At 39.6% G+C, this 25,930-nt stretch overlaps 1 protein-coding gene across 1 annotated transcript; it reads right to left on the reverse strand.

The window, feature by feature from the left end:
* Positions 1-423: 423 nt before the first annotated feature.
* LOC103533310 (transient receptor potential cation channel subfamily V member 6) lies at positions 424-25,592 on the reverse strand. Its single transcript, XM_030453769.1, has 15 exons — positions 25,462-25,592; positions 17,890-17,987; positions 17,218-17,340; positions 16,109-16,249; positions 15,448-15,546; positions 15,062-15,237; positions 14,064-14,210; positions 9,616-9,828; positions 9,211-9,297; positions 8,008-8,084; positions 7,537-7,702; positions 4,072-4,138; positions 3,207-3,475; positions 2,098-2,204; positions 424-697 (listed from the first exon to the last, which is right to left on the reverse strand). The coding sequence occupies exons 1-15, from the start codon at positions 25,590-25,592 to the stop codon at positions 424-426; spliced, it is 2,175 nt and encodes a 724-aa protein (XP_030309629.1).
* Positions 25,593-25,930: the final 338 nt, after the last annotated feature.

Consider the following 25,930-nt stretch of genomic DNA (forward strand, 5'->3'; position numbering starts at 1 on the left):
AGTCAGCTGTTTTTGCTACTAGAGCACTGCGATTTCGTGAAACTGGAGGGAAAGATTATGTTGTATGTACTGCCTGGGAGAAGGCCTATTCATCATTTTTTTGTAAATGGATGAAATCCCATTTGCTGACTTCTTTAGTTCATTTTTGTAGGGTAACACAAAGCATAACAAACCACCACAGACCTTAGCTCAACAAGCCCACCAGCTTGGTATAAATATCAGTGCAACAGCAGAGGCAATTAAATGTAGGAGAGAAAAGACTGCATTCATGTATCACAGCAGAGATGCCATGAACTGTGCAGAGTCCTCCAAGGCAAATGTGTGTAGGTAGCATGCTAGAGTATGAGCAGCTGGAGAAGACAACTGTTGTGGCAAAATTGATCTGTGTGGTGGGGTAAAAAAAAAGAGGCTCCTTAGACATCCTTAGACATCATAAACTTCCTCTTCCATGGTATGACTGAAATCTTCATGAAGTCGGTGGAAAGTGTTGCGCCTCAGGATCTCCCAGCCACGATGAGAACTCATCCTGGATGTGCTCCGTGACAATGACAGAGTTGGCAGTTCCTTCTTGTACGGGACATCCCTATTGATTTCCAACTTTTCCAAACTTTTGTCATAGTTATCCCTATCCTGAACCTTAAATGCCTCTGTGTACCGCATCATCTTGTGTTTGTTGGGATCAACCCTGTCTTCAACTCTGCAAGAGGATTAAAAAACATGAACTGAATGAAGCAGAAACATGCCAGTTTATCAACACAACCAAGCAGCCACAAGATAAATGCACTTATTGACCCAGACATTCCAGAAAGGTCTATAGAAAACCAGGAAGCTGATTATAGGCAAGGTGCTACTAGACCTTCATCCCTGTCATTGACTTCAGTACCCATATCTGCTCATGATTTCCTGTCCTTTAACTCATTTCCCAGTCATGATTTGCCCTTTCCATTTTGCCAGCTGTAAGCTATTGGCAGACCTATGCCACTTGCCTTTAGCTCTAGACCCTTTCTTTGTATATATGCATGTATTCATCCATTTCCTTTGTTCTTATCTGCTTTCCTCTGATAGTCCATGGCTGGAAGCCTCTGGATGTCACTTATTTTTTGCTGAGCTTTTATTTAAGTGCTTTACTTCCACCAATCTTTCTCTACATTACTTAGAGCTTGTCTTCTGAAGTACTGTCCCACACTATATAAAATTGACATCCACTGAGAGAACTCAATCCTACCAACACTCTTTTCTCATAACATCCAGTGAAGAATTGTTGCTGAGATATTGCTGTTGCAGATTTATATTCTGCACCTTGGACTGAAGGTTTTGCCTTTATGCCTGCTTTCTGCCTGTTCTGTCCAGCAAACCTGAAAATCTAGTCCTATTTCATACAGCCACCACTCCCTCTTCTGGCTTCAACAGCAGAAGACAATACAATTTAAAAAAACACCCAAAACATAAGCCCAAAGTTTCATCTTTTATCATCCTGGTATAAATATTGCATAAAATCAGAAATAATGAGGAATCTAGTGCTATCTAGTCCACAAATTGCTTGTTATTTCAGTACCTAAACTAAAATCCTGGACATAAGACTTTGCCACCCAGTGCAGTCTTTGCAAAGTATAACACATGGTCTCTAGATTCACATGAGAACGAAATCTTGCCTTTTAATTATTCCTGTTCTGTTTTTGAATAACCTGTAATGCAGTTCATTGCTTCTGAGTGCCTAATTGGTTCTGCCTCTGCCATTTCTTCTAATGGATATGGACAGCAAACCCAGCACAGCAATTAAGTTTTGTTATTCTCATTGCAAGAAGCTTGAAAGAAAAATTCAAGCCTTATAACCCATGAAATTACTGGGGTCTGTCTCCTGTGATAACTAGGTAAAAAACCATCAGTTGATTCTACAAGGAATTGCACAGTAGAGCTTCCTGGGGGGAACAGTGCTTCCCTATCAGTCACAGAGAGAAAACAGATGAAGGTCCATATTCTGAAAGAGAAGGAATCCAAACACTCCTCTCCAGGCCACTGGGAAGGCTCTTTAATAACATCCATAGATGGGATTCTTCTCTTAGGGTCCTTACATGCCCACACTAGAGGAGAACACACCTGAGATACCATCGGTCCCCCAGCCCGTACTCTCGCCCGCAGATTCCAGAACGAGGCCAAAGACACCGTGGCAGCTTCCGCTCCAGCATAACAGTGGTAGCCACAACCTTTGGGATTAAAAAAAAAAACAAAACCAACAACCTAGATGAATTACAAACAAATAAAACTCTCTTTCAAAATGACCAGTTTCGTGAGTGCCGACCCATTACTGTACTTCACTACAGCTTCACATGTAATGAAAAGTTACAGAGACAACACTATGATAGGGCAGTTCATTGTTTTAGTCCTAAATGTGCCATGCTTTGAGGAAACAACACTGCTCTTAAACACTAAGTTTCTTTCCTTTTAAACCAGATGGCAACAAGTAAAATAATAAATTTACAACTTGTATCTGTACTAATTATCATCAGAATTTACCAATAAGGCCACACTACTACATTTAATCATTTGACTCAATGTTTTCTCATGGAAAAGTATTAGGAAATGGATTTTATGTTCAGCAGCTATATAACTGATGTGGTTGAAGCTTTCTGCCTTTTGGGCAAAAGAATCGGGCCAACTTCTCTTAACAGATCTAAAGGCATTACTGACTGTACACACTGGTATTACATACTGTAATCATTACTTTGCATTCTGCCTCCTCTCAGTCAATCCCTCTTAACAATAATTTAACTGGTACACAGAAATATGATTTTTAAAAAAAAAGTACAACTTTAATTCTGTTTAATGAGAGATGCCACGTATCAGCTCAGGAGAGACAGGATAGACAAGAAAGGCTGGATGGGCTTCCTGCTGCCATTTGAAACAAGGCATGAATACCCACACAGCAAAGGTATACTGGCAGACTCTTTCATATAGAAAGATGTTCAGAAGAGTAGTCTTGCATTTAAACACCTCAGACTCATAGGAAATATGAAAGAAATTTGGTGGTTGGTGTACAGAAGCTGTAAAACAGAACTAAAAGGGCATGGCTTATGATACCAGCCCTTGAGAGAACTGAAGCAGAGCACAGATGGCAGAGTAAGTAATAGCACCATTCAGCACTTTCTTGTGGACAATTTTTCCTCTTTATATTCAAAGAGAACCCTCTAGCCCCTAAGCTAAATTACCTGGGCCCTCCAGAGTTCATCCCGCTCGTGGGCAACTCTCCAGTGGGTGTCACCCATCATGGCAATTAACAAGTTGAGCATGAGGAGGGTGGCAATGATGGCGAAGGCAAAGTACACGACGCTGTACATGAAGGGCAGGTCCACATCATAGTTTGCAGGGCCATCAATGATAGTGAGGAACAGCTCAAAGGTGGTGAACAAGGACATGGGATAGTTGTAGAACTGCCCAAGGTTTTCAGGGTTCTCTGTCTGGAAGATGATGTAAAAAGCTAGAGGAGGCCAATGGGAAAAAAAAAAGAGCAAGATGGTTTAACAACAGGAATCACATTTCAAGAGTGACAAGAGAATATGACATGCTGACAGTACAAAGTGGTATGGGAAGGAGCTGCATGTGTTTTTATTCCTAGTGCAGCACATAGCATAACAAGGACAAACCCCTACTAAAATCACTGGTGTCCATTATAAAATGGCTCAGAATTACTTCAGTTGTTCATTTGTTCTCAAAATAGTGATACATTCTCCTTCAATGATATAATAAACCTATCTGTGTTAATCACATCTTCCAAGGGCAAATATCATAAGTGCAGTATGTTTTAAAACCTTGATTTACATATATGTAGCATTATCTGGATTGCCCTAATTTCTGCTACCCTAGAAAGAGCAAGAGTTGAAAAGAAAACCCATGAAAACAGAAAACAGCATGAGGAAAGTGATCATGCTCAAAAACCTAAAAGCTATACAACATCACCACCTTTGCCAGATAGCTCAAAGGAAAACCTGAAAATATATAAAACCCTATGCACTTAACTCACACTGGAGAAGTTGGCAAGGGTAACACATTAGTATATTCCTTTTGGAGACTCACCTGAGGCAAAGCCTAGAATCACCACAGCCATGAGCCAGCAAAAACGCATAAGATCTCCAAATATCATCTGTAGAGCAAAGACAGAGTCACCGTGAGGCTCAAATGTCCCACCAATGAAAACTATTTTTCAAGATTCTAAGACCATGAGTAGACTAATGGAAATTTCTGCATGAAAGGGAGAATGTCCAAAACTCTGTGCAGACAAGAACGCTTGCCATTAATGCTAGTCCTGAAGGAGAAAAAGTATTCTTTCAGTTATAGAAACACAGAATCACAGAATTGTTTTGGTTGAAAATGACCTTTAAGATCATCACATCCAATCACTAAGCTAGCACAGGGACAAGTCCACCATCAGACCATGTCCCTGAGCACCACATCTCATGTCTTTTAAATGCCTCCAGGGATGGTGAATCAATCACTTCCCTGGGCATCCTGTTTCAGTGCCTGAAAACCCTTTCAGTAAATAAATTTTTCCCAATATCCAATCTAAACCTCCCTGGTTCAATTTGAGGCCATTTCCTCTTGTTCTATTGCTTCTTTCTTGGGATAATAAGACCAATGCCCACCTTTTTACAGCCTCCTCTCAGGTAGCTGCAGAGAGCAATTACATCTCCCCTTAACCTCCACTTCTCCAGACTGAAAAACCCCAGTTCCTTCAGACACTCCTTGTAAGACTTCTACTCTAGACCCTTCACCAGCTTTGTTGCCCTTCCCTAAAGGGGAACACACACACACCACAGCAGCTTAATGTCTTTCTTGTAGTGAGGGGCCCAAAACTGGGTAGTACAAAACCACAGATTTATCAGAGTTGGAAGGGACCTCTAGAGATCATCTAGTCCAACTCTCCCACTAAAGCAGGATCCCCTAGAGACCATTACACAGGATGGCATCCAGGTGGGTTTTGAATATCCCCAGAGATGGGTACTCCACAACCTCCCCGGGCAGCCTGTTCCAGTGCCTGGTCATCCTCATAGTAAAGAAGTTTTTTCTTCTGATTAAATGGAAATTCCTATGTTCCAGCATGGGCTTGTTGCCCCTCATCCTGTCATTGGGAATTACTAAGAGTCTGGCTCCATCTTCCTTGCACCCATCCCTTAGATACTTGTAGACATTAACAAGGTCTCCCCCTCAGCCTTCTCTTCTCAGGCTAAAGAGTCCCAGCTCTCTCAGCCTTTCCTCATGAGAGAGATGCTCCAATTCCCCAGTCATCTTCATTGCCCTCCACTGGACTCTCTCCAGTAGTTCCCTGTCTCTCTTGAACTGGGGAGCCCAGAACTGGATGCAGTATTCCAGCTGTGGCCTTACCAGGGCAGAGTAGAGGGGATGAACAACCTCCCTCAACCTACTGGCCACACTCTTCTTAATGCAACCCAGGATTCCATTGGCCTTCCTGGCAACAAGGGCACATTGCTGGCTCATGGATAATTTATTAGCAGGATACCCAGATCCTTCTCCTCTGAATTGCTTTCCAGCAGGTCCTCCCCTAACCTGTACTGGTGCTTGGGGTTCTTCCTCTCCAGATGCAGCACCCTACACTTGCTCCTGTTGAACCTCATTGGGTTCAACAAGGTCCAGGTCATGCTGGATGGCAGCACAGCCCTCTGGAGTGTCAACCATCCCTCCCAGCTTTGTATCATCAGCAAAGCTGCAGAGGATACACTCTCTCTCTCCTTGTCCAGGTCATTGATGAACATGTTGAAAAAGACTGGACAAAGTACTAATCCCTAGAAGGACTCTGGTGGCTACAGGCCTTCAGCTTGATCCTGTTCCATTGATCACATCCCTCTGAGTTCTGTCACCCAGCCAGCTCTCAATCCACCTAAGTATCCACTAATCTAGCCCACGCTTCTTGGGTTTCCTTATGAGGATGTTATGGGAGACAGTACCAAAAGCCTTGATGAAGTCAAGGTAGATAACATCCACTGCTCTCCCCTCATCTAGCAAGACAGTAATTAAATGCAGTATCACACTATTCAAGATGCAGCCTCACCAGTGCTGAGTCCTGCTGGCAACACTGTTTCTGATACAAGTTAGGATGCTACTGGCCTTCTTGGCCACCTGGGCACACTGCTGGCTCACATTCAGCCATCTGTCAATCAACACTTCCAGGGTCCTTTTCAATACCGCAGCTTTCCAGTCACTCTTCCCCAAGCCTGTTGTGTTGCCTGTGTTTGTTGCGACCCAGGTGCAGGCTTGGCTTTGCTAAACCTCATACCATTGGCCTTGGCCCAGCCTGTCCAGGTCCCTCTGTAGAGCCTTCCTACCCTCCAGCAGATCAACACTCCTTCGTAACTTGGAGTTCCTGCAGACTTACTGAGGGTGGACTCAATCTCCTTCTCCCAATCATTGATAAAAATATTAAACAGAACCACCCCCAATACCTAGCCTTGGGAAACACCACTTCTGACTGTCCACCAACTAGATTTAACTCTATTCACCACAACTCTTTGGACCCAGCTATCCAGCCAGTTTTTACCCAATGAAGAGTATACTTGTCCAAGCCATAAGAAGCCAGTTTCTCCAGGTGAATGCTGTGGGAAACTGTGTCAAAGGCTTTGCTTAAGTCTAGGTAGACAACATCCATACCCTATCCCTCATTCATGAAGCGGGTCACCCTATCATAGAAGATCAGGTTAGTCAAGAAAGACCTGCCTTTCATAAACCTATGCTGCCTGGGCCTGATCGCCTGGTTGTCCGTGTGATGGCACTCCAGATAATCTGATCCATAACCTTCCCCATAACCAACGTCAGACAGGCCTGTAGTTGCTCGGATCCTCCTCCTGGCCCTTCTTGCAGGTAGGTGTCACATTTGCTAACCTCCAACCAACCAGGACCTCTCTGGTTAGCCAAGACTGCTGACAGATAGAAAGTGGCTTGGTGAGCACTTCCATCAGCTCTTTCAGTACCCTTGGATGGATGCCATCTAGCCCCATAGACCTGTGTGTCTGTGTGGGATGGCAGCTTGCTAACCATTTCCTCTGGGATTATGCGGGCACTATTTTGCTCCTCATCCCTTTCTTCCAGCACAAGAGGGCTGGATATACAACTGGTAGCCACATTAAGTTACAGTTGGGCATAGGCCCTTCTAATTTTCTCCCTGAATAGAGTAACAGCATCTTTGTAGTCCCCCTGAGTCACCTGCCCTGTCTTCCAAAGGAACCAGCTTTTTTTTTTTTTTTCCTCTTGACTTCCAACCAAAATCCTTTGTTCAGCCAACTTGTAGGTGTACCCTGTCTGTCACCAGCAGGCCTGATGTCACGTAAAATGATCAAAAAACACAAAATCCTGCTGGTGACACCAGTTTTGAAGCCAGGTATTGATCTGCTTACTCTTCCTGCTCCTTCTCTCATCATTGCCTGCAAGTGGAGGAATAGAGGAGAACACTAGTTGGCAGCACTTGTTCTCCCTGTTTACAAAGAGATGTCAGGATGTGTTTAACAAGCTCATAAGATTTGCGTCTTATACCTTCTGGATCATGATGGTAAAGGGTCCGAGCATCTGGAAGCCTCGTGCGAAGTACATGACATTGCACCATCCTAGCACAAGGGCAAAGGACATGGGCACCACCTCACCAGTTGTGCTGGTGAGACGCATCACCATGGTTATTAGAATCATGCAAGCATATGTGATGCTGCAAAGGAAGAGGCAGAGACAGTGAAAAAGAAAGTTCAGTACAGGAATCTTATCCTCCTTGTTTTCTTTTAAAAAATTCCAAAACAGGCACATAGAGCTACCACCCCCATAGTCAGAGACCTCTCAGCACTGTCAGCTCTACCTGTCCACTCAGCTGGCTTCCTACATACTAGCTGAGCCAGTAATAGAAACACATGAAGAGAGGAATTCTCTAAAAGCATGGAAAAATTTACTCGTCCGGCAAAGGACAGTCATGGGGAAAATGAGAGACAATTTATTAGACTTAAAAAGTGCTGTACTTACACAATTATGTGGAAAGGTCCTCCTAGGATGGTTTGTCCAAAGTATTTTGCTGCTCCAACTCTAAGGATATCTGGGATCTAAGAGAGATATCTGATTAACTTTAGGACTTAAGACAGATTCCAGTACACTATTCAGTGTCATGGTAACCACAAATAATCACAGGAAACTGGGGCCAGCTACATCTGCTTTGTTTGCTTGTCCAGTTTAATTTCTATAGTCCTTTAAAACAGAATGATTTAGTCAGGTAGGCCCCTCTCAGGATGGGACAAAGATTGCCTCAAAATCTAAGAGCAGCTGGGCAAGCTGAGGGACTTTCGTATGTGGCAGAGGTGTTACATTACAGAGCTGTGAGTCTGAAGTTTATCTAGATTACTGAGACCAGAAGAAAAGCAAAGCCTCAGCAATGAAGACTAAAAGGACCTTCTAGGGGAATCAAAGGAGGCTGTTGTAATTCTCACTGTGTTATCTGTCATGTAACCCCAGAGTCATGACCAAACACAGGAACAAGGACCTGTCCTTCTGGAACATATATGGCAGAAAAAAGGCTGTTTACAAGACCCATTTTATTTCAGTTCTCCCTGTCACTGCCATTTTAGTTTTCTCATATAGAAGTTTCAGTGTTCTGTTTCATATTGTAATAAACTCAAGTGGAAGATTAATTTGTTTTAAATTTAGAAAAAAACATTTTTTTTTAAAGATTATGGTAAGCAGAGTATCTAAACATGAACAGAGTTCACCTCAGAACTCTGGTTGCATAAGGCTCCATGTATAGGTCCATACAGTCACAAATCTCCAATTAAATATGAACTTTTCTGCACATGCCCAGAAAACATTTCACCCAGCATCCCTGACTACATGAGTATTTTAGGGGTGTTGGGTCAAAAATCTCTCAGAATCTCATGCAACAGCCAGGACTCAGTTTGATGGTGCTAATAGGAACTGTAGCATTACCCTGCAGATAGTGTTTGAGAGTACAGCCAGTTCTTCTGACTCCTTCTTCCACAACTGGAGTCTTACCAGTACATTGTCACAGTCTGTTTCATCCAACAGATATTGTTGACAGTGTCAATTGCCACAGGCATACATCAAAGCACTCAGACTAACAAAATAACCCCTGCCAAGTTATGAGCAAAACATATTTGCTCCGTAAGTAAAATCTGTCTTGATTAAATTTGAGACTATATAGCTCACTGTTTCTCTTACCTCGAGGATCAAAATCACTACAGCTCCGATGACTGTGATCAGCTCTCCCACCAGCCTCAGCTCATCTTCGTATGTCATATATGATTCCTGGGGAAAAAAAAAAAAACAAGCATGGGAAGTGAAGAGAAATTTTATTAAAAAGAGGATGGGGAAAAAGAAGGCACACTGTTACTGTAATAAACATGACTAGGCCTGACAAGGCCCCAGGAGGCAGCCTAGACCCAGCAAGAGAAAACAGAACATACTCAATGTTCTTCTGACAAAGGATTTCACAGCTGGTGGAGAGAGAAGGAGGTCAACTGCAATAGGTGGCAGCTGTGAAAAACTTGGACTTCCCAGTTAAATAGCTTAGATTAGAATTGCCCAATGCTGCCTACAAGGCTCTGAGTCCTGCAGACACAGTACCTGAAGCATTTTCTGGACATAGATTGTATTGTCTCGACTGCTTGTTTTGTTGCTTGTTCGAGGTTTCAGTGGTCGGTAGACACAGCACATCGTGAAGCAGACCATGTAGAGTATATAGAACAAAGCCAGGAAACAGAAATAGGGACGACCATACAAATTCCACTTCAGGCTCACCAGCTCCTTCACAGGTGTTAGGTCCAAGATCTGGCGTGCCTTAGAGAGATAGAAAGAAGGAATTAATTGCCGTAAGAACATTTTTATAAGCATCACTTGTGTCATTTTCTGGGAGACTGTTAACAAACTCTTCTAACCTACTGTATTGGAAGCTGAATGCAAATACATGAGAACGTGTTACAGAAAATAAAATTCATTAGTATTGGTGTTTACATGCATATTAGAGGTGGGCTAATTTCAAAGTATCAGAAAGTTTATAAAAAGTGAACATTAGGGATTCAATTATGTACAAAACTTCTTCAATTCATTAATCTTCTTTTACAGTAACTGGAATCAATTTTGAAGATTTTGTGTTAAGCAAGACAGCACAGTGCACTTTAAAGGAGGTGGATACTGTCCACACAAAATACATATTGTTATTAGGGCACGGATTGAAAATAATATGATTTGGATTCTAATTTCATTCACTTGGATTTTTATCTCCAAATCAGTTCTGTGCTTATACATGTAAGTTAGCATTGCTTTCAACAGCTATCAACTATAGTACCATTTGTGGAAACTCTTAATCTCTAGGAAATATACCAAAAGGTCCTTTTGATGATTAGCTCTCTGAAAGCTAATGTTCCTGAAAGACCCTGATTTTACCTTGATTTAGCAGACAACTGAGAGGGCTTTGGAAAGATCTCAGAAATTCCTTTCTTTCTGTCTAAATACAGCCTGATAATGGACTGGATTTCTGAAGGTTTTCAGCACTCAGCTATAATGATAAAAATGTGTAATATCAACAGTGAGATATACTGTGAAAAAAAAAAACAGGGTCTTTCAACTTACTTCCTTTATATTATTTATATTTGTATGTTTTCTGTCCTTCTTTTTAGAATCTCAGTGGTGCAGCTCAAATATATCTAGAAGGCCATATACATTTCCAAGAAGCTTCAGTGAGCATATTGTATGATATGAAAAATACTGCTGCTGCATAAACTGAGATTGTGTTTCTGTCAAACACAAATATGGTTCTGTGTATATCTGTACATACCATGTAAATGAGGAATTCTATACAAAATAAAAGCCTCATTAAAAAAAGTTGAGACTATAGTTTTAGAAATGTCAGAGGCTCTATAAATGTAAGAGCAGTGGAGTTATGAACACTCAGAATCCACTGCAGTGGGCAGAATCCTCTCCTACCATACAATTCCATTTAAAAACCTAACGGGGACTCCAGAAACTTCCTTAAGTTTCCTCATGGTTAAGCTGGCTAATTTGCACACATGCACCTCTAAAAGACTAAGAAAATACAGTGAGATGATATGGAAAAAAAAATTCAACATCTTTTCCTCTGTTGAACATTGCTCATCTATGCCCCTGAGTCCATCTATTGATTTGCTGCTGGGATTACAACTGTAAAACTTGGGAGATCACTGTCAATCCACTAGATGAAATGGTGCTATATAAACTGTCTAATAAATGCCATTACTTCTTCCTACAAACTTTGCCTCACTGATGTCCTTAGAGTATCATCACTACAAGTATACCTACCACATACAGTTAGGCACCTAAAGAAGGTATTTTCATTAGTGACGTGCTTGTCCTAAAATTCTTCTCTTTGTGGACTCCACAGGTTGCCATTAATTTCACCTACAGTCTAAATTGCTCTCGGTAAATACTTAGTTACTTACTTTTCTCTATCAACTACATGTAAAACTTAAGAAAACTGAGTCCCTTAATTAAACACCTTGGTGAAAAAATTAGGTGGGATTAATCTACGCCAAGTGCACTTCTTTGGCTTAATTTTTCTAATATGAACACACAATATTGTGAGCAAAAAAAAGTATTCAATCTCAAGCTCACCCAAAACTACCCACTGTTTAATAATCTAGTTCATGAAGAAAAAATGAACCACAAGGGAAAGATGTTAATTTTAGTATTTAATGTACTACTGGCGTGTGTTCAAAGCTTTAGTGGCAAGAACACTATGCTGATATGAATAAAAAGGAAGTGAAATACTAGGGTCTTTTCATACTGAGTTCTTTTTAAAAATTTGGTCTGTGATTCCCTAGTGGTCATAAACTAAAGAGTCTCACTGTGAGGAATTATGTTCCACAGAAGTGACAAATGTTATTCTCAAAGTAGATGGATGATACTGACTCAGGTTATCATGGCCTCCAAGATCAGTAGTACTTGAAGAACTACTCAAACTGTTTCTCTTACCTCGAGGATCAAAATTACTACAGCTCTGATGACTGTGAGATGATGGATCATCTTTAAGCATTTTCAAAACTAAATTCTCTTTTTCATTCAGTTAGAAGCTATATTATGTTAAAGTGAAAGTAAAACATAGATATTTTGGTTATAGGCACCCGTAAGCTCAGAAAATCACCATGGAGTCTTTTTGTGTTTTTCTGTGAGCTCACTGTTATCAATTGGGGTCCATTCTCAATCTGGAAGAAACCATGATAGCTGAACTGAAGCTATAATTGTACTATTTTCCTAAAATTGAAGACTTATAGCATAAGTAGGACAAATGGTATACTTCACATCTTTCTTATGAATTTGACCCACACACTTTGTTAAATTCTGTGAGATCTACTTTTAATTGTCATGTTTAGGGGACCACTGCAATATAAGAAAGAAGATTTAAGTCTCAATTGCCATGAGTGGTTTACTTTGAAGAAAAACTTCTTACTGCACTCTAGATGTTTTTCTTCTTTTGCTACATTGCCCAGTTTCCTCTAAGTCAGCCAAAGACAGACTGTGCATCGTGCAAGGAATGTTTCAGCACACAGATATGACTCTCAGTGGTCTAAGAAATACCCTAAAGGACCAAAAGGAAGTGAGAGACAACTAATCTAGATAGCCTTAGGTGTTCTGTTTTATGTAGAAGTCAGTATTATAGAATCCTTTTCATAAGAGAGTAACTTTCATTTTCAAAAGGATTATGTAATCTTAAAAGCTTAGTATAAACTTCCTGTAGGTTGGTTCCCTTGTAGTTTTGACACTTTTCATCCACTTAAGGATCAGAAAATCTATCTTAGTACCTATTTGCCTATGTATCTTCCTGAATACAAGAGGAAGTTGCTTTTGACTGGGATCTAAAGATACTACTCTAGTCCAACACTGCAAGGATATGATTGGATGGGGTGACACATTGCATTCTTCTAGAGAAGACAGAAACATTTTTGACCAAATCTATATCAAATACAAAAAAATATTACTATTTATGCATGCAAAAATTGCAACTACTCCTATTTCAGAGGATTCTGGAAAATAAAAAAATCATTGTATCTCATGGTATTTGGGGACATCTTATTCTCTGAAACTAGGAATCTTGGATCTACATATATTATATGTTTTGGAAGAAGACTGAGACAAATTATTCTTCTTCCTTTTAGGATTACAGTTTAGTCTTCAGAACAATTTATAAGGTTGTTTTATTTTTCTGATATATACTTCTTCACCCTGAATTTCTGTACCTATTGCCACATGAGGAAATTTATATGACTTTAAATAAAAACAAACAAGAGTTTCATAGTCTTCCTCCACATTATGCAAAGCTCTCCAGTAGCTGAAACTTTTGTTAGAGAAGTTTGCCTAAAATGTTGATAGATGGAAATAATACAGGATGGGTGGAATGTGCTAACTAAAGTAACCTCTGATTAATTTCCCATCATGTTAGGATTATTTAAGGTGATAACAACTGATAGTGCAGGGTACCTGGGAAGTCTTATGCAGATCTGTCTCAGCTTGCCATTGCACTCTGCTATTTTTATCTTGGTGATCCCTTTACAAACTTTTGAGCCTACAGTAGAGATAATTCCCCTAATTTATTTGGACTCAGAACCTAGACAAGCAATGTCATTAAATGAAGGGAAGAATGAGTGGCTTTAAAATGCATTCTCGTTCAGGATTTCTAAGCATAGCTGTGTCTCATGGGGACACTTAGTCAGTTTGCCAGTTAGAGAAAGCTACTTGCTAGAGACACCTGTATCTTCGAGCCTGTTAGAGAACCCTTTATGAAATCACACAATATAATTTTCCATAGCTTGTTCATACAAAGTTCTTTCAATCATCTGCAACTTCCCCACAGCAGAAGAAACTGTGTGTAAAGCATCAGATGTTGCCAGATCATTACAGAGCTGGCACATTTAATGTGTTCCCTGGTAAGAAGTGCTTGCTCTATGGCTAATATAAAAGTTCTTGAACCTTCAAACTCCTCATTCTTCCCATTTCATTATCACCATGCTCTGCACATAGAAAGCATGTGGTGCCCACAGTACCTCTCTTTTCTTGGTCGAGACAATGAGCTCAAGGAAGGACTGATCTTCAGCCCAGGAGTCAATCTCTGTGAGATCATAGAGCACAGTGGTCAAGGGGCCAAAGGACCAGAGATTGTGCTTCCGCTTCTGCATAAGGTATTGAAACATCTGAGGAGAAAGGAGGAGGCAGGGTATATCAGAACCTTTCCAGTATATATTGTACTTGCAATAAAACCAAATGAAGGTGTTAAACCCCTTGATTACAATGTATTTTCCTTGAACGTGGTAGGTGTTTTGATTTCACATCTCTCGGGAGCAATTATAGCAGATTAAGAAGTGGAGGAACTTTTCTTGACTCCCATTTGATTGCTAGCTCATGCTTGAGGCAAAAGATGAGTGATTTTCATTTTAAATTCTAATCATAATGCTAAAGCTATCTGACAGACTTGTACATCTTGACATTAAATTTCCTACGGAATGACACGTTCCTTAGGAAAAAAAAATTCTTGTATACCCTTCTACAAGTTGTCAAGAAAGAGGTATGGAAAATGAAACGATCCTGCCCTTTTGTGGCTTTACAGAAGAAACACTAACCATTTATCTGCATGAGAATATATGTTAAATATTGAGTTCTTGACCATGAATTAATGTCTGTGGATACCTGAAGAAGTTTCCTGTGTCTCCCATTTAGGGTAATGAATCTAGACAAAAACAATCATTTCAGTCAGACTTCAAAAAAGTTACTGTGAGTGAGTATAACTGCTTGTTTAACTGCTTGTTTAGCTCAAATGTTTCAAAAACTGAGCTAAGGATCTATTCTTTAAGCCCTTGTTTCTTTCACTAGAATAAAGAAATTTCTAATACAGGTTTTCTGGTCCTACATAAGATTTCTGGGGAAAAAAAAAAAAAAAAAAAGATGATTTGCAATGTATGTTATGCAGCTTCTGCCCACTAAAAACATGAACAAACCTCCTTGATTTGGATGGCATTATTTCAAGTTCTCTATTTGTTGAACTCACCACAGTGTTGCCCTCAACTCCGGCCAGTTTGAATGGAGTAAGACCCTCATTGTTAGGAATCAATTCAAGTGATCCTGGTCCCTCTTTGTTCCTGTCATAGGAAAGTATCAGGCTGTACATGTGGCAGGCAAATGTTTTATTAGGTTGGAGAACCAGGATGTGAAGAACAGTGTTACCTACAAAGGAAGCAGACCAGATAAATTATATGGAATAGCCCTGTGTAAAGACTGGCAATTAAGTGATCCAGTTAATAGTGGCTTTCATTTTCCTCACACCCCTCATACACAGTTCTTTCTAATAAGAGAAAAATATGTGCATGCACAGATGACAGAATCTGCAGTGTCCAGATCTACTGTATGCAATTCACTAGGCCCCACAGCACATACCCAGATAATCTTGAGCCCTAATGTCAGCTCCATTTTCAATGAGCAACTGTAGAATTTCCTCATTTCCCACACAGGCAGCAAATGATAAAACATGCTCTCCTGCAAAGAAAGGAATAGGGAGAAATAACATTAAGACCCAAGGAGGTAGGAGAAGTTGAGGCACTCTAAGGGAAATCTACAAATGTTATGAAGCCAGAGGTTATGAAAGGAAAAGTTACTTTGGGTAACATGTAAATTTCCTATCCCACTCCTCACACTATTCAGAAAAGGAAAACACCTGCCTCCCACAACATTAAAAGGAAGAAGTACTCTTGTAAGATTACTGTTGTAAAAAGGCTCACAAATAAGTTGTGGTATATGCTGCTAGGAAGAAATTAAATTATAATTCTTATACAATTATACAATAATACAATCCTTATACAATTACACAATATGTATTTTTGTACATATAAAAAGTGTATGATTTGTATATTTATACTCATGTAGTATTTAGATACTCAGATGGAATCTTACTGTCTGTTAAAAGGTGTTTGATTGATAACAACTGGAGACAGGAGCTTCTGCTTACCCAGCTTAGATAAAAAAGCAAGTAAGCCTTATGTTCTCCCATCACTCAGCTGATTCCCTCCCCTAGCACCAAGAGAAGAGGAAAAGACTGTACCAAAATAGAGAAGATTCTGGGAATTGCGCCTGAAGAATTGTCCGGTGGCCCGTGCTGTGCAGGCATTAGCCCCTCTCTTAATGAGAGCCTTCACCAAAGTGATGTTCTGGTTCACTGCTGCAATGTGGAGAGCTGTCTGCCCTGTAAGACACAGAAATAAAACCTTGCCTACCAAGAAATCCACTTCAGTCCAATCAGTAGCCTACAGTTCACATTTCACTCCTGGCAAATCTAAGCTTTTTGGAATTGCAGCCATAGCAACTCTATAACTTAGCATTGAAGTTATCCTTATTGAATGCTGAAGGTTGGACTACAGATTTCTCACGTCCCATTCTAATTATGCCCTTTATGAACTAATGAGAGCTGACTTTACAACCTACCAAAAAAACCCAACCCCAACATGTGACACAATTTCTAGATTTTTGGGGGGGAAAGCAAGACATGCCACAGTTCCAAGAAACACAATGAAAGCTCATGTCTCTCAGAAGGAACTATGCTTTCCATCATGGGACATGAAGGGCATGTCAACAAAAAGGTCCCAAAGAAAAACTACATGTGATACATCGAACTAGTCATTAGAATTTTTAAAGCCCTATCATTATTATTTTAATGGTTTCAGGATTCTCTCTGACATTTCTGTGTAGTCAGTCAGAACCATTCTTTAAAAACCTGGCTCAATCTAGTCTCAAAAGCAGTGGCCACAGCTGCTTTCAATCCCTATTCTTTATCAACCAAAGCACCATCTCTTCTCCTTTCAGAGAGGATCAGTTAGGCATTCCCTTTGTAAGAAATACTAGGGTTGACAGCAAACTGTCCATATCCTAGCAATCCCACTATAGCAAACAAGGCCTGCCTGTGGTTAAGGAGTTGTCAATTATGTATTTTGATGTTTGCACGTGTATGTACTTGCATTTAATGTAATTCCACCTTCCATACATGGTCATGAGCCATTTGTATGTTGGTTTTGCTATGTAACAGTTCAGCAACATATTGAACTGGGAATAGTGTAAGCCACTTTCCCAAAATATAGAGAGATAGTACTTCCTCCGTCCCTCTGCAGAGAACCATTCCATTTCCACCATTTCCACCCTCATTTCCTGACATGTTACCTGCATAGAGCTCAGATGTCATCCTCTCATTGACAAGCTCAGGAGCTGCTTCCATTAGAGTCACTGCAGCCTCTACATTGTCATACAAGGCAGCTACATGAAGGGCAGTTTCCCCCACTGCACCTAAAAACAGCAGGAGAAGCACGCAAGTCACCTAGACATTCAGCTATATGTGACAAAAGCAGAAATGGATTTTTTGGGGTGGACAACTACAGGAAAGCTAGGTCCTCCCTTGGTACTGCCAGATGTCACCTCACCAGATGACATGCTAGCAGCCACATAACTGCATAGGCTCTGGACTTCACTCCATCAGTATCTGAAAGCTGAACAGACTCCAGGAGTTTTTAAGTGACAGTAAACTGAAGTGTGAAACGAAGTAGCATACACAGCCCCCTTATTTACCACCTTCTACAGTAAACCACCTCCCTCAGTCCCTCTAGGAAAAAAATAAAAACCAAAAACCATTCAGGCTGTAAACCTTTGATCTTCACCATTCCTTTAGGGTTTGATGAGCTCCTCAATTAGAAAACTTTGTTGCTAAGCTACTGACATGCAGTTAAGAAGTTTGAGTCTGATAATGCAAGTGTTTTAACTATCAAAAATATTACGCTACTCACTATAGCAGACTCATACTTTCCACAGAAAGCCATTTGTCACAAATAACCAGGTTACCTCTCTGATAGATATCACACGTTCCATCAGTGAGAAGTTTCCTAATGGCTGCGAGGTTGTTCTCTTTGGCTGCCTGGAGGAGTGGGGATTCCCAGATCCTGTAGCCAAGAAAAAGTAGCAGATTAGAAATGCAGTCAAACACTGGGTGCCTCCCTCCAGAGCTAGTGTGGCCTTTGCTTGAGACAGAATGCATCTTCAGTATTTTCACAGAAAGATCTGTGATACACACTTACCACTTGTATACAAAAAAAGAATTGGCAAAAGCAAACAAATGCAGTGCTAAAACCCCGGGTAGTTCATCATTTAAAGTAAGTGTAATTAAAAGAATGAGCTCTGAAATGTAGTTCCTTGTTATTCCTCAGCAAGGGGTAAAAAAGATGATTATGGGAATGGAGCATCTCATATAAGGAAATGCTGAGAGAGATGGAACTGTAGAAAAGTGGAGAAGGCCCAGGCAAGGTTTTATGGATGTGTTTTGAGCAACCTGGTCCAATCAAAAGTTTCCTTGACAATGACAGGGGGGTTAAAATAAGATGAACTTTAAGGTCCCTTCCAACACAAAACACTTTCTGATTCTATGATTCTGTGATCCTATAAGCACCTTAAGTGAGGGTGCAAAGTTACCTGCAATCCCTGTTTGTCCTGCATCCAAATAAGCTACTCATAAAATCACAACAAACAGAAAAAATCTACTCATTTGTGGTAAATATTTCTGTTTTCCTCTAGTATTTTCAGACATAGCTCATAAAAAGTGTTTTGGGCTGGGATTTTTGCTTTGTTTTGTTTTAATACAAATAAAAAATTCTGAATAGCCCAAGTTGAGGAGCAAAAGATTTAAAAGGAAGAAATACCATCAAACCCAAAGGAATATTCTGTCTCATGAATTTCCAGTATGAAATAGAAAGAAATTCCTCTCTCCAAAAAGGGTAAATTCAGTTTTCAATCTCTGTTCAGAAGAAAATTTTGTGCTTTTATCTCATTTCTGATTTCCTGTTATACTGATGTATCATTTGTTCTCAATTACCTAGCATGGCTCAGGTCACACTGTAATGTGTGATGTGGAGTAAGTCTAAGGAATGCAGTAGAAGAATGACAAATTTAGGCTGATAAGAACAAGGAGAACATCAGCCTTCATCTTCCCATCAGCCCCAGACTGTCCTTTTACTGCAAGCTAACAAGTGCCCATAGACTGGATGTTAGTCTTACACACAAAAAAACCTCCACATGTGGGACAAAAACATTAGTAAAACCATACTCCTAGAGATATGCTCAGTGCTTTCTCCTTGTGATGTCCCAGATTTCTTCCTTGCATTCTGGTATTATTTGGTAACAAGATTTGGGCAGTTTATAGTCCAAATACTACATAAAGCAAGAGCTGTTTTGCATTAAGTGGAAACACTGATGTTAGAATACATTATTTACGAAAATAACTCTGTTAAAAGTCACAAGAAAACCCATATCAGAGAAGGAGAGAGAGAAAATATAAATGGTTGATGGCTCAAAATGTTTTAAAAGACATATGCTTATGTCTTTTATGCATATGGTTATACCTATGCCTATGGTTATACCTTTTATACCTATGCTTATTAGGTATAGGATAATTTAAATTAAAACCATAGGAAAACAGGCAACATGAATTCTATGGCTTACAAAAAGACATATTTCTTGTTTTAAATTATTCTTTATAAACAATAGAATCTTGAAACAAACAAGCAAAAACCTAATATGCCATTATCTCTGGATTCAATCCACATGAAAGCTGCAAGTTCTGCACACCTTTATAGCAGAAAGATACTGAAACAACTGAGAGAACTTGAGAGGATAAAGCAAAACAAAGAGAATCAGAATTACACAGTTAAGGAGGAATCAACTTAATACATGTAAACGGGCACAAGATACAATTAATAGACGTGTAACTCAACATTGTATTTATCATATAAAAGAACTTTTTACTGTCACCAACAGCACCCTGTTATTTAAGTCACTAGAAACTAAACTAGAAAAACAGGGAGGAATACAGAAGAAATAAAAGCATTCAGCATATAAAGAACCAACCTGAACAAAACAGGGAGCCATTCTGAGGTAATTTTGTGCCATTCAAACTTAGCCTTACTGCTTTGAGAAGCAAAGCAGCCTTGCTTTCCTTCTTTAGCTTACTTATTCATCAGTTCCAATAGTTGCTAATTACAAGGTGATTTGACGAGAACATTGCATTTATTATCAGACAAATAGGAACAAAAGAATGAGGCACTCTGAGCAGAACCTGTAAGATTCAATATCAGTTAAGTAAACTTGCTACCTCTACCTTTATTTGACTGAGAAAGACTGTTCCTGGAGAATATAAGTTTCAGAGGCAGTAAGTGAAGAGGGGGTGGGGTTTCCATAGTATAGTGAACGCTACAATTAATTATGTTGATGCTTTACTAGGAAGGCCTTTTTACTAGGAAGGCCTTTTACTAGGAAGCCCTGAAATGACCTCAGAGGAGGAAGGATTGGGTAAGAGATGCTGTGGGAGGACATAAGCACAATACCTTTCTCACAAAAAATGCTCCAAAGACCTTGTAAACAACTAATTAAATCACAAGCCTAACAAGAGGAAGATCTCTAATAACTACTATACTCAGGTTTCAGAAATTTAGGGGACAATTGTCAAACATTTCTACTTATTACAGGAAGATCCAACTGGGCTTAAAAAAAGAATCAGAGATTCTAGGCCACACAGCAAGGTGGTGAAGAACGTAAGAGATGTTGGTAAACTTCATGGCACACAGCCTCTGATCCCTCAAAGATCCACAACTTACATGTTTATACCCTATCCTTTTACTTTCCTTTAATTTTCTGTCCCATAATCGAAGAAACATTTTAGTTTTATTTAAAACATACCATTATAATTATAAACCAATTTTTGATACATTAAAACACTGTGCTGAGTATTTTAATATAAACATTAAGTACTGGGTGATCCAAATTTGCCAATGTTAAAAAATAAATATCTAGAATTTAGATATTCTAGAATCTAGGACTTGAAAAACATTTTAATATATTTAGGTTCTGCATATTTAACCTATTTTCTTCTGACATATCAAACAGAATTAATTTTACTATTTTACAACTTCATTTCCAGTATGTCAAAGCAGCAGCATTTGTTACGTCATGTCTTAACATAGCTGCCCACAGAAAATGAATGTAGAACATGGCTTTCAGAGAATGATTCAGCAGAGACCTGTAAAGACACTCCGAGAAGATAATTCAGCACATCTAAGTTAAACTCCTGCTCTAAATCGTTCTCTTCATCAGCTGTGGCATCAAGGGACAGTAAGCTCCTTATTTAGGAGCCCTAAGTTAGGTCTGTACCAACTAGGCAGTACTGATGTACTGTACAAGGCTCAGCTTAGTGATTAACACAGTTATCTAGAGAACCAGTAGTTCTGATGAGCAATGAAAACCACAACAGTATCCGCCTGGAAGTGCTTGTGGGTTCTTCTTACTGAGCCAAGGAATGCAGCTGTGTTGAAGCACTAAGCCTTGATCGCACATTACTATCAGTTTTAATAGATGATTAAATTATATGGTCAGGAAGCTGTGACTTGTTTTTCAATATAGGTGAGGACAAAATCAGGAACACCCAAAAATCCATTGTGAAACAAAGACAAGACAGAATGTAGGTCAGATTCTGACTGAGTTTTAAAGGTTAAGGATTTCACAAACACTTTCTGTTGGTAACATGTACCCTTTCGGATTTACAGCTTCTTAAGCACTTCTTACGGAGTGCATCCTGGTCATTACATTTATGAAAAGATGCAAGGACAAGTCCATAAGTATTAACTCTGTTATAAAAAAAATGTGGATCTATAGGTTTTTTTTTTTAATGCAAGGAAATAAGTTAAATATGTGAACTGTCTGGAGAACAACCAATCTGAATCTACTTTTTCCAGACTGAGCTCATCAGAGATTCAATACAGCATCCCTTACTCCTCTTTTCTTCCCTTCTCAGATTCTACCACTTAAATATTCCATTGCATGGAATATTCCTATTGTTTGATCTAGTATAGGTTTGTAATCTTCTAGCTTCATGCTTGATCCCCATAGCTGTGTCAGTTACTGAGAGTCTAAAGCAATTCTTTTTAGCTCACCTATAAATTCATCAGCAGGATATTATTTCAGCTTTTTCTTTCCCTATTGTACTGCTAAGAATATCCATGTTCAGCACCCCATCGTGCAATTGCAGAAGGAGGTTCATCTTCTTCCTTCCTTCTGTGAATGTGTGCAAGACTTCAGGAAAGCAGAAGAGCACTCCGAGGAAGCTAACCAGGCAGAAAGAAGACCAATGCAATCATCTAACAAGATGATACAGAATGAGCTAGGAAGTAATAACACAAAGAAGGAGACAGGTAACAAGGGAACGGGCAGGGGCAGCAAATTTCTTCAGTACCTACAGGCAGCAATATTTAGCAATTAACTGGAATTTCTTGTGCATGCATGTCAAAGCCCCTTCAGCTGACAGTAAACAGATCTTATTTGAAAATACATTCAACAGGTTACTAATTGCCCATGCTACTAGACAAGAAACTGATAGGGAAGTCTTATCCCTCTTGATATTCAGCTATCTACAATAGATAGAAGCAATAGAGCAGTAGAAATCTTGCTCAGTCACTTCCAGCAGGGCAATCTCTTTGCCTTAATCATTAATCTCTTTTTTTTAAGCCTGCATCTGAGACCACTCTAAAAATAATCCATTGCTAGAAAGAGATTAGCAGTTCCACAGATGATAGTGACTATTACTACCACGGAGTTATTAATAAAACAAATTTGTTCTGTGAAGCATAACCTCAATCTCTCTCAAAACTTCCAAACCTCTTCAGATAGGGATTTTTTTTTCAGTTGTATTCTAGGTTGTGCCCTTTTAATTTGGAGTGGCTTTTTCCCAGAATGCAAATTTCATCTTTACTTCTTCACAAGGAAACCTAGAGCAAAGTTTAGGAAGACAGTGCCATCCATGAGCCTAAGGCAGCTTAGGCACTGAGGCCTAAGATGTGTGTAGTATGTCTGCACAGTGTTGGGAAAATGTGAGTTCTGGGGACCTTTACACTTGTGAAATGAAGGAGGCTTGTTTTACATTACCAGACTCCAAATTTTCATAAGGATGAAGGTGTAACTGCATAAAGAAAGACCAGAAATGCTGTCAATGATGCCTTTGACTTGATTTACATGAAGAGTTCCCAACAGGCTATTTTTGCATCTTGACTACCCAGAAGCACTGTTATTGAAACATGCTACCAATGAAGAGATGGAAGCAGAAGCTGGCATCATTATTTCAGTGTCACCTTTGGGAGCAAAGGAACCAATCAATATTGACAGACACTGTAGATTTTAAGAGAGGCCAACCCTATGTTAATATGGGCACTGAAAACTCAGTAGTTTAGAAAAATGAACAACTGGACAGTGACATCTCACTCACTCAGCTTGAGAAAGATCTGTCCGGAAGATGAAGGTCCTCTGTGTCCCTGTACTTCTAAGAGTAGTTCCCATACACAAGTTAACACAGGTTTTCCTGTTGTGTTTTTCTATCTGTACATAATTAAGAGTATGAAAGCAATAAAACTAATTCCACTTTATTGTCTTTCTCCTCAAACTCTGAGCATCTCTGGGGACAAGAAAGGAAAAAAAAAAAGAGCAAGGTATTAAGAGGGAGAAAAAGTCTTCTCCATCTCTAGAAGAGTATCCACATACTGGCACCAGGTTATTTCTGACTAAATAGGCAGAAGGCTAATTTATATTAGTTAAAAGGTGTGGGAAATATACAGACCTAAAATGGGGAGAGTAACAATTGTGGGAGGGTAACAATTGTGTCCCCATCCAACTGATTTCCTAGACAACAATACTGTATGCACTACATGCATTGTTATGCAGAGCTTTATAAAGAAATACAGAAATGTTAGTTTTGAGGACCACAACAATTGCACTGTAGTGACTTAAGAGAAGTTTATAAAGAAAGGTTTATCTGCCTAACATTTTTCTCTTTTCCTCTATCAGTAGCAACACACAAGATGTCCCTGGGCTTGCAACACACGGCTAATGATGATTGACAAGCCAAGAGAACCTTGAATGGCAATCTAATAGCAGCCTATGTGAAAGGGAACAATAAAATGAAGGAGCCAAACCCTTCTTGGCAACAACTGATACTAATACAGGGGGTTAATACATCAAATTATTATTTGAAGTTCGGGTTGAACATTAGGGAAAAAACTTTTCTCACTAAAAGGTGTCAACACAAAGTGGAATCTCTGTCTGCAAGACTTTAAAGACTGAGCTACAAAAAGCCAAAGCAATGTCACCTAGTGCTGGTAACAGTCTATCTTCAAATAAGAGGTTAGATAGAGACCTCCAGCGGTCTCCACATCTATGTGACTTAAAAATTATAAAAATATCAATATATTCAGACTATTCTTTTGCACACATTCATTTGGATGTTACAAAATCTGCTGAGAACTTATTTTTCATTTAGCTGTGATGCTTTTCATGAACATACCAAAAATGTCAGCATTTTCTGGAGACACTGTTGTTCCCACTGTCCCTTTCACTCTAAGTGTATTTAAATACTACTGCTCTGAAGCAAAACAGAACATGCTTTTGTTATTTGGTAAGAAATTAGATTATGATATTTATATAAGTTCTTTCTGGAAAGACAGACATGTACATTCGTCCCTCTTAAGGTACTCTCTACTTGTTTGTCTGCATACATGTGTGCATACAGACAGACAGATAGGGACATCCACCTTTTTGCCCCTGACATGTTCAAAATTCTGTGAGAAAAAAAAAATTACAAGGGACTGAAAGCAATGTGTTGGTTGAGTATTGCAGTGTTTGTGCACGCAGAAATGACAAGGACCAACAAAAATCAGATTCAGCTGGATTTCCATGAATATTAGTGCATTCCTGTGTATGAAGGGATTAAGGCTGCACAGCAGTAACAAGCAGCCTTGATTCAGTATTTACATGTAAAGGCACAGGCAAGCTTCTTTATAACGTAGCACAAGAGAGGAGTCACTACACATGTTTACATTGGGGCCATGGGAGTGAGAAATGTCAGTCTGACCCAGGAAATGATGGACCACCAGAATGAGAAACAGCATTAAGTCCACTTTCCACAATATGGGCAACCTTTAGAAAGACAGACAGAAAGCAGAACCTTGCAAAAAAAAGCCATCATTTCAGCTGACTACAGCCTATATGTCATATACACTCCTAAGAATTTTAAAACCCAAACCCCCGTGCATTTTCTTGTGAGCTTTACCAACGAGGTAGGAAAGACAAGAGTATACATAATCAATGTTACCGAAGTCCTGCACTCAGGGTAATTCAATTGCAACCTAGTAAACCCACCTGTGAAAGCCGATAAGATTGGAAGTCCAGAAGCATTCCACCTTGAAAGAAATCTGATAGAGAGAAGTGCTCCAGGGTTGTTTAAAGTTTATCTACTGGCAGAAAAGCCTGAGGGAAGAGAGTGAGAATCAGCTACAGGGAGAGAGCAGCAGAAGAAAGGGAAGACAATATGACTGAAATTCACTGTACCTTTTCTGTTGCAGTAAGTAGATTTCATCCAGATGTTTATCCCAGCTTTTTTTGCCTTGCAACTTTTGACTTAGTCCATTCCAGATTCGGAAATAGAAGGGCTTGCTGTCCCCAAATAAAGGTACCCCCATAGTACGTCCCTTTTTCTGTCTTGTCTAGCTGCCTGAAAGCCAGCAATACCCCCTCTGAAAAAACTCTGAAACGGCTCTGCCCCCAGTCTGTTACCTACAGAGGAGACCGTCTGCCAGCTGCATCAGCTGATCAAAGTACATGTAAAAACACAAAATAAAATCACTTGTCCCTAGCAGATCATACCTTGAACCTCATCAAGTAGTTAGTTTCCAAAATAGCCCAACCCAAAGGTGTGTCTGATTCTGAAGTAGCTCACCAGCAGCCTTACCCCTCACAAAGACCCTCTACAGCACTGAAAAATTTATACAGCATTAATGTCCTAAGCTTCTAGTAATTC

This window comes from Calypte anna, chromosome 1 (assembly GCF_003957555.1).
Source record: "Calypte anna isolate BGI_N300 chromosome 1, bCalAnn1_v1.p, whole genome shotgun sequence".
NCBI lineage: Eukaryota > Metazoa > Chordata > Aves > Apodiformes > Trochilidae > Calypte > Calypte anna.

Excerpts from the sequence above, each read along its gene's own strand:
- LOC103533310 (XM_030453769.1), bottom strand. The coding sequence starts at position 25,592 with ATGGGGGTACCTTTATTTGGGGACAGCAAGCCCTTCTATTTCCGAATC. Across the intron at positions 15,547-16,108 it reads CCAGAATCTTCTCTATTTTG|GAGAGCATGTTTTATCATTT; the intron begins GTACAGTCTTTT and ends CTTTCTTTGCAG. Across the intron at positions 2,205-3,206 it reads ATGAACTCTGGAGGGCCCAG|GTTGTGGCTACCACTGTTAT; the intron begins GTAATTTAGCTT and ends TTAATCCCAAAG.